The sequence below is a fragment of the Argentina anserina genome, chromosome 2, assembly GCF_933775445.1.
Source record: "Argentina anserina chromosome 2, drPotAnse1.1, whole genome shotgun sequence".
Classification (NCBI taxonomy): domain Eukaryota; kingdom Viridiplantae; phylum Streptophyta; class Magnoliopsida; order Rosales; family Rosaceae; genus Argentina; species Argentina anserina.
Window position 1 is genome coordinate 1,744,933 of NC_065873.1, and position 15,319 is coordinate 1,760,251.

At 36.5% G+C, this 15,319-nt stretch overlaps 1 protein-coding gene and 1 pseudogene across 1 annotated transcript; both read left to right on the plus strand.

The window, feature by feature from the left end:
• Window positions 1-369: 369 nt before the first annotated feature.
• LOC126782370 (pre-mRNA-processing protein 40A-like) lies at window positions 370-6,809 on the plus strand (annotated as a pseudogene).
• Window positions 6,810-9,264: 2,455 nt separating this feature from the next.
• On the plus strand, window positions 9,265-9,914 carry LOC126784519 (phytosulfokines-like). The gene is made up of 2 exons (XM_050509982.1): window positions 9,265-9,450; window positions 9,580-9,914. The coding sequence occupies exons 1-2, from the start codon at window positions 9,328-9,330 to the stop codon at window positions 9,712-9,714; spliced, it is 258 nt and encodes an 85-aa protein (XP_050365939.1). The 5' UTR covers window positions 9,265-9,327; the 3' UTR covers window positions 9,715-9,914.
• The last annotated feature ends 5,405 nt before the right edge of the window (window positions 9,915-15,319 follow it).

A 15,319-nucleotide genomic window follows, 5' to 3' on the forward strand; every position in this document is an offset into this window, starting at 1 on the left:
CTTGAGGTGCGCGCCTTTGGGTTGGGTTCGATTCTACCTTGATGAATGCCCATGTCAAAACCAACCCGACCTGAGATGTGGCCCAGTAGCCCCTTCATCTCAAAGTCTGCGCAAACGGCTTCCGGCGACGACCAGTGAGACCCAGTTGATCTAGTTGGACGTTGGTGATTCTGGTTTTTACTATTTTTCTCTTGGAGCGCGTGAGTACTATCCGTTAGTATAACTGCAGGTGAAGTGGACCAAGGTGGACTGAAGAAGCTCCGACTGAAGTCAGTGAAGAACAAAGAGAGGGACCCACTAGGAAACTTGACACGAGAGGGGCAACACGTCAGTAACCGAGAGAAACAGAGAGTTTGGTTGTCATCTTAAAGCCGCGAAATCAAAACCACTTTGGGCACTTTGGCAGCTTCTTCCTCACTCAGCTCCCTGGTACGATTCTCTCTCTTTCTCTCAATTTTCAAGTTTCAATCTTTGATCAAATGCCATGCATATAATCCAATTCTATGTTCAAAGATTCATGCTTTATTGTGCTGTGTGTGATTGTCTCTATCTGCTACTAAATCGTCTCAGTTCTCTGAATGCAATGAATTAGGTCAGCTTGTTGTTCAATTGGGATAATTGGTTCTGGATTTGAATTGGTTTTCACATTCTGGGGTTGTTTTTTGATGCTCTGTGGTGTGATTGGTGTTGTACTTGGTCCATTCTGCCTTGAGGGAATTGGACTTTGTGAGTGTTCAGGTTTGTTTCTCCAAAACTAGGGGGTGTTGGAGTGCTAATGTGATTTATGTTTCATTCATTTTGACCATTAAAGTATTTTTTCAATGATTTTCTCCAACATGCTTTGCTTCGAATGAGTTGTACTGCTCAGAGTCTCTCTCTTCCCCCTCCCTGTACATATCTATATAATGAGACTTCTTCAAATGTAATGCATGCTTTCTTGACATTAAATTTGATGACATGTACTGAGTCTAAGGAGTAATTCTTAACACGAAATGAATCACCATAATCAGTTATGGTAATAATAGTTGTGCCTATTCGTTAATCACAAAGCAGTCAGATGTTGATTTATTATATTGCTAATCTCTACGGTTTGATGTAGAAGGTATTCCATTTTCGTAAGGACTTCAAAGGTACTATCACTTGTTTTCTGTTGTGTTCTATCTACAATAGTCCAAATAAAATGTGTTATTGGCTTTTCTTTTAATTGTTTTAGAAGGTTTCCCCCTTTTTTACTTTATTTTTGTTATGTTCTTTATCCATTCATGCATTAGGTAATTTCCATAGCTCTAAAGATGCTTACAGGTACATGCCAATTGCCAAGCCACTTTATTGAGAGGTAGGACATGCTGTGGGTCTTTGCTGCTTGCTCTACCTACTTTATTGCTTGAATGTTAGTAATTCTGTCATCTTGCCTCTTGATTTTTAGTAAATCTGTGTGAAGTTGTATTTTTTATTATTTGCGTAAATTAGACTTTTGTCCGTGTTTTAAACTGTTAGATATTACATCAGCACTTTCTTTAGAGAAACCCTGTTCTTTTGTTTTATTTTCAATCGACTTTGTTCCCCGTCTTAAATTTCTGGGTTTGAAATCTTCTTTTCATCCCTTCATAGTTACTTATGTCCTTATGTGGAGCAGAAACTGAGTTCTTGCTTCTCAGAAATTGAAGTTTTTTTAATTTCTTTCCTAACGTTAAGGGTGCTTCAATTTATGATCTCGTGTAGTGTATAGTATCGATGATAAAGACATTTTAATGGCTGATTATTGAATAGTTTTGGCGATGTAAATAAACTTGGAATTCCGAATTTAAGCGGCTTTCAGTGAGTTGTTGTTGCATGTTCCGGAAGCTTTTTAACAGTTATATTATGTGTGGGAGTTTGAGCAAGAGAGGGATTATTGTTTTTATAGGACAGTCTCGGGTGAAATTCCTCTTAGTTTTGAAGCAGCTTTTTACTTGTGCCTTGGGGCTGAATGAGTTATTTAGCTTGCAGTTGAGTTGTAATCTCATATGTTTTTCGAATTCCATCATCTCCGTGGCACATATTGAGAGATTAAATTGTATTGATATTGATTTGAGCACACTTTGAAGACTATCATTGATATTATTTTTGTGATTATGCTGTTCATGCTTTGGTTTCTGTCAGAATTTTGGCTAGTAATGTTTACCATTATAAGTTCATTCTTGAGTGTGTTCATTTTCTGTTCCTGCTTTCTTATTAAAGCAGCTACCTTTTGACCTTTAAGCTCCTACCTATTTCTAAATTTTTATTTGGGAGAAAATCTTGTTATACAGTTTTGACTTATATATATATATATATATTATATTTCCTTGAATAGAGAGCCGATGCATCAACTAATTGGAAGGAATTTACCAGTCCTGATGGGAAAAAGTGAGTAATGGATAATTATAATGGTCATTAGTATTAGTATGGCTTATGGGCTCCGTTGTCTGTTCATTTACCTCAACATACTTGTAAATGCTGCAGGTACTTCCACAACAAGGTCACTAAAGAATCAAGATGGACTATACCTGAGGAACTGAAGGTTTTTTTTTGCCACCCATCAACTCTTATATGTTGTCCCAATTTCAGGATTTCTCTGTTAACATGTTTTTTTCTTTTCTTTCGGTAGCTCTGTTTCAAGTTGTCTCGGCAACAAGTGGAGAAGGCATCTGTCAAAGACATTACTCTGAAGATCCCTGTAAATCATCATGCCACAGTATCAGTTTCTCCCCCTGTAATTGAAGCTCATACATAAACAAATAATGCTCAAGTAGCATCAAGCCCTGTTTCAGTGGCTCCTGTTGTTGCCACTAGTGATGTTCAAACTGCCATAGTTTCAAGATCATCTGCCTCACCTATTGTGGTTTCTCCTGTAAAACAAAATGTTGGTGGAGTTCAGATACCTGATGTTACACCATCTTCTGATGCTGTTGTGAATGCTACAGCTGCTGCTGCAGAACTAATGTACCGACATCTAACTGCTTGAGTGCTTTCGGTTTCTTTTGTAGTTGGTATATATAGTATCTTTTCTAAGCTTTCTTTTGCTCATTTTGCAGTGAAAATCAAAAGAAGTCACCAACTTTTGTTTGTTCTTCCGAGGGATTTATGTCCAGGAGATTGAGGTAATTGTTGGTTTTGTTTTCTAGTTGTGATAGTGTATAATTGTTATGCTTTTCAAGCAACTTGATAGAGTGAACCCTTGCAGGAACCTACAAATGATATGACAGGCGAGAAAGCTAGTGACATTGCATCGGACGAAAAACCAAGTGATCAGGAACCCATGAGTTATTCAAATAAGCTGGTACTATCATCGTAGCCTATTTCCTGTTAATTTTCTGCCAATCACCTTGATATTTACCCATTCACTTTCTTAGGAAGCTAAAGATGCATTTAAAGCACTTTTGGAGGCTACGAACATTGGGTCTGATTGGACCTGGGATCAGGTAATTCAATGTTGTACAATAGTCTGTTCTTTGTGTATATGTTAAAGTACCTGAAATAAAGCTCATTTTATCTGGCCATGAGAGTGATAATTAATGACAAAAGATATGGTGTTCTGAAAACACTAGGAGAGCGGAAGCAAGCTTTTAATGAGGTAAATCATTTACGTGGTTTTGTGAATAAAACAGTTATGTATACTCAGTAATTGATTCATGGAAAAGGATCCTGGGAGGGAGATCTGGTAATGTCTTAGTTGTAATCAATAAATCATACTAGTCTCAATCTTTCAATCCATTCAATTGTTATTTGAATGACTCATTTTACAATAAGATCATGACCATGCCCCCCCCCCCCCCCCCCCCCTTTTTATACTCATAAAACTATAGCTGTTGTTCTTCAATCCTTTTCACTGTAACTTAGATATAATTATATATATAGAGGTATATATACTTTCCATCATCAGCTTGCTACATTAATATCCTTGTTATTGCTGCCTCTGGTGATATTTCTAATATCAATATGTCTATGAAAATCACTGTTACTGCTATCGTGCCTCAGTTCGTGGCTCAAAGGAAAAAACAGGAGGTTGAGGACAGGCGAGTCAAGCAGAAAAAAGCACGTGAAGAATTTACAAAGATGTTGGAAGTACGTTATTATTTTTTTGGGGATATATTTTTTCTTTCTTTTCTGCATAGAATGAATAAACCATTAGGTTCTTATTTGTCTTGTTTCCTTGCAGGAATGCTCAGAGTTAACATCATCCACTAGATGGGGGTTCGTCTTTTTATATATTAATCATAATTTCTTTTACTTCAATTCAGCAATATTATGTAAAATACTTAATATTTATATATATATATATAATCATTTTCAGTATATAATACTGATGGTAAATGTATATATCATTCAGCAAATTAGAGAGCATGTATGAGAATGATGAACGCTTTAAAGCTGTTGAAAGAGATAGATAACGCAGGGATTTGTTCTGCAACCTAAATATCTTATTTTTCAGTGATTTTAGATTTCGGCTGAAAGCCATGAATGGGGAAGCCAAGTGGACATTGGCTGGTCGACCCCAAGTGTCTATGCTTGTAACTAGGCTGCTCTAACTTCAACTTTAACCCAGACACTCCTTAGTCATGACTCATGATATAGCTACAAAGTGCAATATTTTTTTTAAAATATATTGATGCCACTGTTCCAAATCCTTAGCCTTTACTAATGATTGTTCTTCGATAAACGCTGGCTGATGAACTTTGCATTGCCTTAAGATAAGGTAGTTATACTCATCTATTAGCAATTTTGATGTTGTGTAAATAGGAAGCATAGGTAAACACCATTGTGAAACTATAGTCTTACATTGTGACTTCAATTGTTGGCGGGCAGTTGCCATATGGTAAGGGGAGGGAAATTCTGATAAGATTCCATGCTTATGAATGTGTTACATTTTCTGTATTGTTGTTTCATGTGCTAGGTCGTTGTATGTTACATGTTTATAATTGTTGTTTCATGTGCTAGTTCCTTGTACTATTTCTATGTGCTACAATGTCTATTCTGATATTCTACTCCCTGCAGCTAGTATTTGAGGAGTTAATGGAACGTGTGAGAGAAAAGGAGGAAAAAGAAGCTAAAAGGCGTAAACGTCTTGCAGATGACTTTTTCCATCTCTTATCTTCCATCAAGGTGCAGCTGGCTGTGTGCCAACTGAATATTTTTGTTTTATACTCTTTTTGTTTTATCTTGTAGTATTGCCATTTTCCTTCAGTCGTCAATCTGATGGATTGCTTGTTACAGGAGATAACTTCATCTTCTAAATGGGAGGACTGTAAATCACTTCTTGAAGTTAGTTCAGAGTACAGGTGCAATTCTTCAATTAATTTAAGATCAGATTTCTTTTCTTTTCAAATTGTTATTATTGCTTTGAAGGGTTTGGGGAAAATGAAGGGATGTTTAAAGGAACTAGAATTAATAATATTTAGTGAGGTTTATATACCTCGATTGAATTGGATACGTCTGTTTTAGCTTTCTTACTGTCATCCTTTACTAACTGTCTATTGCATGCTTATTGTTCAGTGCTATTGGAGAAGAGAGCTCCTGCAAGCAGATGTTCGATAAACACATAATACAATTGCAAGAACAAGCAAAAGAGACGGAGAGAAAACGAAAGGAAGAGAAGGTACAATAGCTTAGTAATGAATTACTGTGGATAACTTTATATATCTACCATGTGAACTTTGTACTCCTTCCCTTTCACTTTGGAGTTGTTATAAAGCCTGTGGTTTTTGTTGTCTTGATGTTTGATTGTTGTCTCTGAGTATGTGAGTCAAATGTAGCAAGCCAGTCTTCCTCAACCCCCCATCCTACCCCAAAGTCCATTAGTTGTATATAAAAAATATAACTAGTTAGATTGTTACTTAAGTGCTTCATTAATTTCTTGGTAATTGTTTCTTCTCAAGTGGTATGAGGATCACATAGTACTTGATGTGGTTTGGCTGCGGAAAGTTCCATGGCATTGTAGGTCAATATGTTTCTAGTTTACAAGGAATCCCATAATCTTAAGTGATAATACGGTAAAGTACATGGCCTAGATGCATTGGGATGATTAATGGACCTTCAGAAGTTTGAAATGGGTGCTGTCAGATTATAACAAAGTATTTTCTACTCAGGCTCCTTATGAAAGAGGGGAAAAAACTGTTACTTAGTTGTCATATCTGCAGTTTTGTAGCAACTGGTATGAATTTGTGTATGTGATTAATTGTGAACAAATCCCTGATATTTGGCAGCTTCTGTGAGATTCTCGCATTACCTATTGAGTATGATGCAATGAATTGTTTATTATCTTTTCTGTAGGAAAGGAAAGAAAAGGAGAGGGATGAAAGAGAGAGGAGAAGGTCGAAGCAGAAAAGGGAAAGAGGGTAGGCTATGAAAAAGATAAAGAGGAACACCTTATGAAAGACGGAGAAGATACTGAAATTATTGACATAATGGAGGTTAATGATTCGAGAGAGAAAAGAAGATCAGGAAAAGACGATGATAAGAAACATACGAACAGGCATCAAGCTGATGAATACCATCAAACAAATGGAAATGAGAATGATCGGTCTAAAAGGTCTCATGGATCTAGCAGCGACCACAAGAGATCAAGATGTGTATGAGTATGATGAGACTTTTCTTTCACTTTATATGTTATAAGAACCCTAATCTGAATTATTTCTGTTGGTGAATGTACAGCAGGCATCTGGTCCTGAATCAGATACCGAAAGCAGACACAGACGACATAAGAGAGACCACCGCAGTGGTTCTCGTAGAAGTGGTGATCATGAGGAGCTAGAAGATGGGGATTCGGCGATGTTGGCCTAAGTCGGTAGTTATTTCATCCAACATATTACTCAATTATCTAGTTAACCCGTTCCTGACTTGTGAAATATATGTTTACCATTCAATTTTTTGAACTTTTAGGGCTATATTGTGTGTTTTATAGATATTAGAAAACACGTCATAAACTTCAAATAAGTGACATATTTGAAAACTCATTGATAATTTCTAATTAGTAGTTACCAACATCGACTTCCTGCAACACATTTTTATAAAAACACATAGCAACTTTAAAAGAAGACTAATTTTCATACTCATGATCAGTGCAAATTCACTTAAAAACAGCTCAATAACAAATTCACCGAATCAGTGCAACTATGGAATTGTAGGATTCCAACCTATCCACAAGAGAACAAAATCAAATTACGTTGTTTTGTGTATAATAATTGTTATTTAAAAAAAAGGAGATTTATAAGAGACAAGAAACTGCTCACACCCAATAGAGTGGGTAGTTATTTATTTAATAGAGGGTAGTTATTTATTTAATAGAGTGGGTGGTTAATTTTTAAAAGAACAAAATTCATTAATTTATCCAATTGAGGAAAATTGACTGTTATACCACTGTCTTTTTATTTGTCAGTTAACAAATAAATTGATCCCCTTAAAAAAATGGATAATTTCGACAGTTTATATTTTGGTAGAGATTTTGGCTGCCTATAAAGATATATTAGAAAGTCATGCGGGATCACATGTACAATATGTAGCCAGCAGTTTCCTCTTTTTACAGTGATTAAATTTAATCTTAGAGAAGAAGAAATTCATCTGAGTTTTTGTTTCCTGTTGTTTCGTATTATTAATAGAGATATATCCTATTGTTGCAATGAAGGATATGAAGCTATGACCTTTCGTCCTTTCCAATGTGGTGGGCAAAGGGAAGTTTGATTTTCAACAAATAAGTGAACCCCCAACTCTTTTCATTGTATCGTATTTATGATGATGTTGAAGTTCTTGATAGTGAGCTCACAGCTTAAGCTTGTTGCCCATACGATTCAAAGGATGACCAAATCTAGCCAAATCTAGAAGCTCTTTCATTGCTAATTGTCATACCTTATATTCCTACCTTTCTTTCTTTATACTTTTATTCCAGCCAACCACACCCAACAACCATCAAGTAGTTAGTTAATGTTAAAAGAACCACATCCTACGTACCAAACAGGCAATACGTATTGACTCCAAGGTTGAGCAACCACAAAATCCCGAATTTCGGTCACCGGAACATTTGTGTCGACGTGTGTAGGAGAATTTGTGAAGAAGCAGGTGGTTGTGATTCTAGATGAATTTGGAAGAGTGTGATTCTGGAATGGGCTGGTATAATTTCACCAACTAGACTGTTTCAGGTTTGTCAACGCGTACGTTTATCAATCCGTGACCTAGTGTGTATTCTAGTTTTGTGACCTTGTATGGTTCACACTTCACATTTCCAAAGCTGCTGCTGACGGCGTCGACTAGCTAGTGTGTGTGGCCTCTGTGTACTATGTTTTCAATTCTATCAAATAAAAACGAGTTGACCATGCCCACCGCTGTGTATGATGATGATGATGATGATGGTACTGTCGGTAGCATACATGCTGGAATGATTATGGATCGCTTGATTTAGATTTGGTGGATGTATTTTTGCTTATCTAGGCATTCTCGGTAAGTTAGTGTTTGTGCATTTCATTGGGATATTTGAAAATACGGTATTTCGTTTATGAGTTTACTCATACATTCGCAAGTCTACTAGCTTAATAGTTTTTTTTGATACATACTAGCTTAATAGTTGAGTACATAGAAGCTATGAATTCAAATTTCTTTATTTAGAGGTTTTTTTTATAGAATGGGACAAATTGTACTTGTTATGTTACAAATGATTGTGATATTGTCTTACAAGTGAAATTTGTTATATAAAATCTAATGTAATTATGATGTTGATAAGTTTTAATTTGATGAGTCATGTTATTATTTGAGATGTTCTCTACGAGGATTTATGTAACACATAATATTGTAGTCCAGAGTTCAGATCTCAATCGAGGCATTTTTTTTATGTTTAATTTAATTAAATAATTTCACTTTGTTCCGTTTATAATTTAATTTCACTGAGAATATTATGATTTTTTTGGGAAACGGAGAATATTATGATTATAGCTTCATTTCTTTCTAGAATAAAACCTTTTGATCGGTTTGATGCATAATAGATAAGCACTAGAAAAATCGTTGCACATGGTTCATCTTCTGTATGGAATACATTAAACAACGAATGTTCTCCTAATTAAAATACAACATACGTCGTATGTAGATAAAGAATAGTGTACAATTCCATCTAATAAATTTTGGAAATTTCTGAAAATGGTCAACGACATACGCCGAAATGAATAATTCATCTGACTTCTTGAATCGCGCAAGGCACAAGTGCCCTCAACTCCTATATATAACTACTCTCATTCCATAGAGTCCATCCTCAAACCTCACACCTCTCTCACTAGTTTATAGCAGCAGTTCATCGTTTTAGACACACAACCTGCAGACCAAACCATGTCGTCTAGCAAGCTCACCAGCTTCTGCATCATCGCCACCCTCCTCTTCCTTTCACTAACCTCCACAGCTCGGAGGGTGCCTTCTTCTGCAGACGTTACTCCAATGGAAGTCCATCATGAGGTAATAACATAAGCTAGTTATTTGGATATTTCATTCTAGCTCTCTTGTAGTCGATCACTTAGTTTAGAGCTGTAAGTTTCTGGGTTTGTTTTCTAACTTTGTTGTTTCTTGATCTGTTCTTGTGCTTAGGGGATGAAGGTTCCAGAAGTCGAAAAAGTGATGGTGGAGGAGAGCTGCGAGGGAGTTGGAGAAGAAGAATGTCTGATGAGAAGAACTCTTGCTGCCCACATTGATTATATCTATACACAGAAAACCAACCCTTGAAGTTTATATATTTTATATCTTTTTTAATCAATTTTTGAGTAGCTAGTACATGTATTCATGTAGCTACTTGATTTGCATATTGATACTACTCGTTTATAATTAGGAAGTTTCCTGTGTAGTACTACGGCCAGTGTATAAATTATCGATCACGTACATGTGTTGTTCTACACTTCTATTGAGTTCTGATTCTGGTTCTTTTATTTGCTGTTTGTTCCTCTATCTCAATTTCATTTGCAATACCCGCGTTTGGACGTTGAAAGCATTAAACAGAATAGTTGGGTTTTTCTCTTTTATTTTAACTGCGTACTTCTGATCAGATACTACCATTCATGTTTACAACCAAATGTGAATTACAGAACCAAAGATAACCATACTTAAGAGACATTATCTGAGTACGTACCGTCACAAACTTAATCCGTGTCTTCATAAAACACAGTAATAAGAAGTGTCTGTGTGTGTGTGTGTTTTTTTAAGAGCAATGGGTGGATATAAGAAAAGGCTGGAAGTCAAACGATCAAATTGCAAATAATGCAATAGCGAATTCAACAAACTAGCGCCATCTAAACTCACATGAATGGAATGTGTGAATGTGACAAGAAAACTCCAATATATATGACAAAAAAAATCTTCGAACTATGATATAAATCTAGATATATATGTAAGAATAGAAATACTAGGGCAATAATCGGACATAACAGGATCATGGTGCTTGTGCAATCTACCGCCTCTACCCTCCATTGTTAATTAGTGAGGACGAGATGGAAAATGTTATTGTGGGGACTATGCTATACCACATCTAAATCTAATTATTCTGACCAATTTAAGCTAGAATACAATTACATGTGAGACAATAACATGTGATACATATATATAATGTCTGTATCAGTTAATACATGTCATTGGGACTATAGTAAATTTTAGCAAATTTTGTTAATTACTAACTAGCTAGCTCATTTCCAAACTGCATTATCAAGACATAATTCAAATTAGCCAACCTAAACTCCTTTGTCCACTTAAAGCAAGTTTACCTTAATTAATTGATCTTCACCATAATTTGAATGGACATAATCATACATAGAACGTCCACAGATAGAAGGACTTGTTATGTTTAATTGTGTGCTGATCATCACCATCATGATGTTTTAAGCATGGCAAGCATGAACGTATCATCATGATAATATAGATAGAATCCTATAAATTAGGGACCCATATAATGGGCAGTATTCACTAGTATTATTCAGGAGAAACTTAATCAATTAAGTGACATATGTTATGTTTTTGTGGGCTACAAGAGTTGTGGCTTGGCATAATGACCTAATGCAAACGGCTTTTGTACCTGTATTTATCAACTTCATGTATGGCCAAAATTATAAATTAAGTTCGAGAAGCTAATCAATTAATTTGTCTGAGCTAGTTTGAAACTTCAATTGTGAGCCAAGTTAATTGAAGTAAGTTGTAATATGTTTACCGGTCACTTGTCAAAAATATGTTACCAGTCATATATGTTGGGTAACAAATAGTTATAGATACGGAACATTCATTATAACTGTGTAGATCGAACACATGCAAAACATAAGCAAAATTAAACTGATTTTATATATCATTCCGGACATTCGATCTATCATGTACAAAATTCCACACTGAATATATATTGAACAATTAGGTGATTCCATAAGGTTCAATTCTCAGTAATGTTTTGACTTATAACATCAAATCACTCTTATGATACACACGCACAAACAACCTGATCGTTACGTTTCACTGATAATAGATTACTAAATAGATAAATTTGCATATACGCAAGTACTCCTTATTTCATTTCCAGTTCGAACCATAACCGAACATGTTAGATATATAATTCAATGAAGTCGACTAGTCGAGAAATACTCCTTATTTCATTTCCAGTTCGAACCACAACCGAACATATTAGATATATATTTGAATGGAGTCGACTAGTCGAGAAACTCGAGACCACTCTCAGCCTCTTGATACACACACTTCCATATCAGTGCGTCTCTTTGGCCTCATAGCTAGGGCATGCAGGGTGTACGTGCTTGCATGGTCCCATGTATGGCCTCAAACAATCATCAAGAAGAGTCATATCACACACATGGCTAGTACCCCATCGTGGTTGAAAATTAAACCGAATTAAGCATCTACATAGCGTTCAGACTAGTGAATAGATGCAGGTACATATGTGATCAGCATCGCATTCCCGACTTGTGGTTTACATGGCAGCAACAAGGTACGTACATAAAAATCTAGTATAACATCACGCCAGAGCGAGCTAATTTTACGTACCGTTGAGGAGTTGAGAACTGAGGTCGATCATGAATCACCTTCAATATATCATTGATCGACCTGATCCGGTTATTACGTCTGGTCAGTGGTCACTATACATGCATGCATGGCGCTCGATCTATACTGAAACGTGTACGTCTATGTGTTCTATATTAACTTGATGACACTGACCAATCAATATTTCCAGAAAACTGTTCAACTGCGTACCGATACCGGCAAACAAGCCTATAACGGGTGAATCATTTAGCAACTGTGCAGTTGTTGTACTGCTAGCTCATGGTTCAGAATAGAAGTTTGTCTTCCAACCATTAATTGTAGCTCCCTTCTGCTGAGGGATGTAGTATTTCAGTGAGGGACATGCAGATTCTTATGGTCCATGACATTTGTCTTTTGGTGTTATAAGACGACATATTTCTAACTTATATCACCTTTTAGGAATTATTTAGCTCACCTAGCTTGCTTCACCAGTTCACGTACCTTTTAGGATCAATTGTTTCATTATCCAAATATCTTCAGAAAAGAATGACCATGCATAGACCTAGCTAGCTAGGAAGACGTGTTTCTGGTTTTATCAATCGTCAACGCGTATGTTTATATGTCCGTCCGTGACCAAATATGTAATCTATAGTTTGTAATAACTTTGTATGAAATGATTCACGTAAGGAATTAACTGCTGCTGCGTCGTCGAATAGTGAGGACTATGGACTTCTAGTCTTCTACTACGTTTTTCATCACTTCATTATATAAAAACAACATAAGTTACATAATGCTGCATTGATGATCACAACAATATATACTTAAAATTAATCATCTAAAAACAAGATATACAGTCCATATTGGAATTGTTATGAATCGTTCGAGTTTGATCTTTCAACTCCACTGTATAATATATATATATATATATATATATATATATATATATAATTTTTAGGTGCGGAGGTCCGTACCTTACGTAAGGTACGTATTCGCCGATTCCGGCGACGACAAGCTGTAATGGCGGGGTGGATCATGATAACCATACTCTCCACCTCTCGACGGTCCCTTCTGTGACGGTCGGAGCTCCATCGGCAACCCACGGCAATCGGAATCGCGAAATTGCCGAAATTTGCCCAGAATCTGATTTTTATAGATTACGGCCACCGTAAGTCATATATATATATATATATATATAGTTCCATAGAGTCCATCGTCTCTAGTCGATCAGTCGATCCTCTCGCCTCTCTTTCTAGTTTATAGAAGCATCTCATCGTTTTTATTAGAGAATCAAACTGCGGATCAAATTGACCATGTCGTCTCGCAAACTCACCAACCTCTGCATCACCGTCACCGCCTTCCTTCTCATCCTCTCACTAACCTCCACCGCTCGGGAAATGACTTCTTCTCCAGACACTACTACAATGAAATTCCATCATGATGAGGTAACAACTTAAGCTAGCTAGCTATTTCGACCTGTCTGTATAGTCAGTCATTTTTTGAACAAATATTTTCGGGGGTTTGCCTGCGTTTTGTTTCTTGATATGCTGTTGTGTTTAGGAGGCGAAGAAAGCCAAAAAAGTGATGGCTGAAGAGAGCTGCGAGGGAGTTGGGGAAGACGAGTGTCTGATGAGCAGAACGCTTGCTGCTCACGTTGATTATACCTATAGAGGGAACGGGAACAGGCCTTGAAAAGTTAGATAATATGGGATATTTTAAATCATTTTCTTTAAATAGTATATAGTTTCATGTATGCTGTGTGTACAGTATTTGATTTGCATAATTGTTTTGATATTGCTCATGTATTTCAGGAAGTCTTTAATATATAGTACTACATGGCCGAAAAAATCTAACACTGCATGTGATACAGATCAATTTTTATGTGTGTGAAAAAAAAACAGACCAAACAAATAAAAAAAGTGGTGTAATAAGGACCATAAGATTCAACTTGATGAAAATTGAATGGTGATAATTTAATCTGCACCATATGCAGTGCTGCATGATAGGCGAATCCCTACATAGCCAGCGTATAAATGATATCCGATCACATATGTACCTAATGTTCGTATATACAGTATATTGCTCCATATATTGAAATCTCTCCTTTGCTATCAGAAATTCATATTTGGTACATCTAATTATTCTGACCAAACAAGAATATAACATATAAGAACAACTGATCGAACAAGTGAGGAATGAACGTACCCGTACGTGATAGCTGGCTAATAACATGCATATGATAGATTATGTATTCGATGAGTCGTGTGTCTCTTTTGGCGTCATGGCTAGGGTATATGCAGGGTGTGCTTGTCCATGGCTCGAGCATTCATTAAGAAGAGTCATCAATCACACACATGGCTACACTTAAAACATAGCATCTACATACCTACCGTACGTTCCTCTCCAGAGTCCAGCCTTTTGTGTGTAGGTACTAGTACCATATATACGATCAGAGTCATCAGACTTTGCACACCTGGGTTGTGGTTTACATGGCAGGTATATAAACATCATATACCATTACATCATATCACAGCAAGGTATTATTGCGTACTGGTGCGGATTTGAGAACTATAGTGGATCGATCACGACTTGTGAGTCACGCACCATTAGTATCAATTAAGTGTGACCTCATCTTTTTTTTTTTCTGGTAATGAAAGTTCATATACACTTCAACTCAATGTTAAAAACACATAGACCAAGGATCTCAGAAAAAAGATTGAAATACATGAACAACCAACAAACATTACAAATCAAATCCCTACAAGCCTCAACCAAGGAAATGGAGTAGAACAGGGGTGACTCCGTTGCTGCCCTACTCCAAGCCCCATTGTGACACAAAATCACCACTGGAATTGCCGTTGGGAACGTGCAGCAAATACATCCATCGATCACTTGATCACTTGAAGTCCATTACGGATATGGATCCTATAAAGCCACTCAACAACCTACAAACGATCTCTCGTGCGGTCGTGCCCTTTGTGATCCGAACTTAGTTGATGGTTCCACTCAAACCAGTTTTCTGAAATCCCTCCTAGACGTACTCATAATTTGTTTTTGGTCAAATGACGTACTCATAATGATTCTGTTAATGCTGGGTTCGTCTGTTGTACATACAACAGGTTTTGCAGACATTAATTAAGGAGCACGTGAGATGCACGATAAGCTGTGTGTGAGAGTAAACTGTGTCAGATTTTTCTGTTAACGTTTGGACTTTTTATTTGTTTTTGTGCTCAATAGCTGACTCACCATGCTGTAAACTCTACAAGTAGGCAAATAAAAACTACAAGACTTACGCCTCTTTGGTAGGAGTAAATAATGATGTAATAACCCG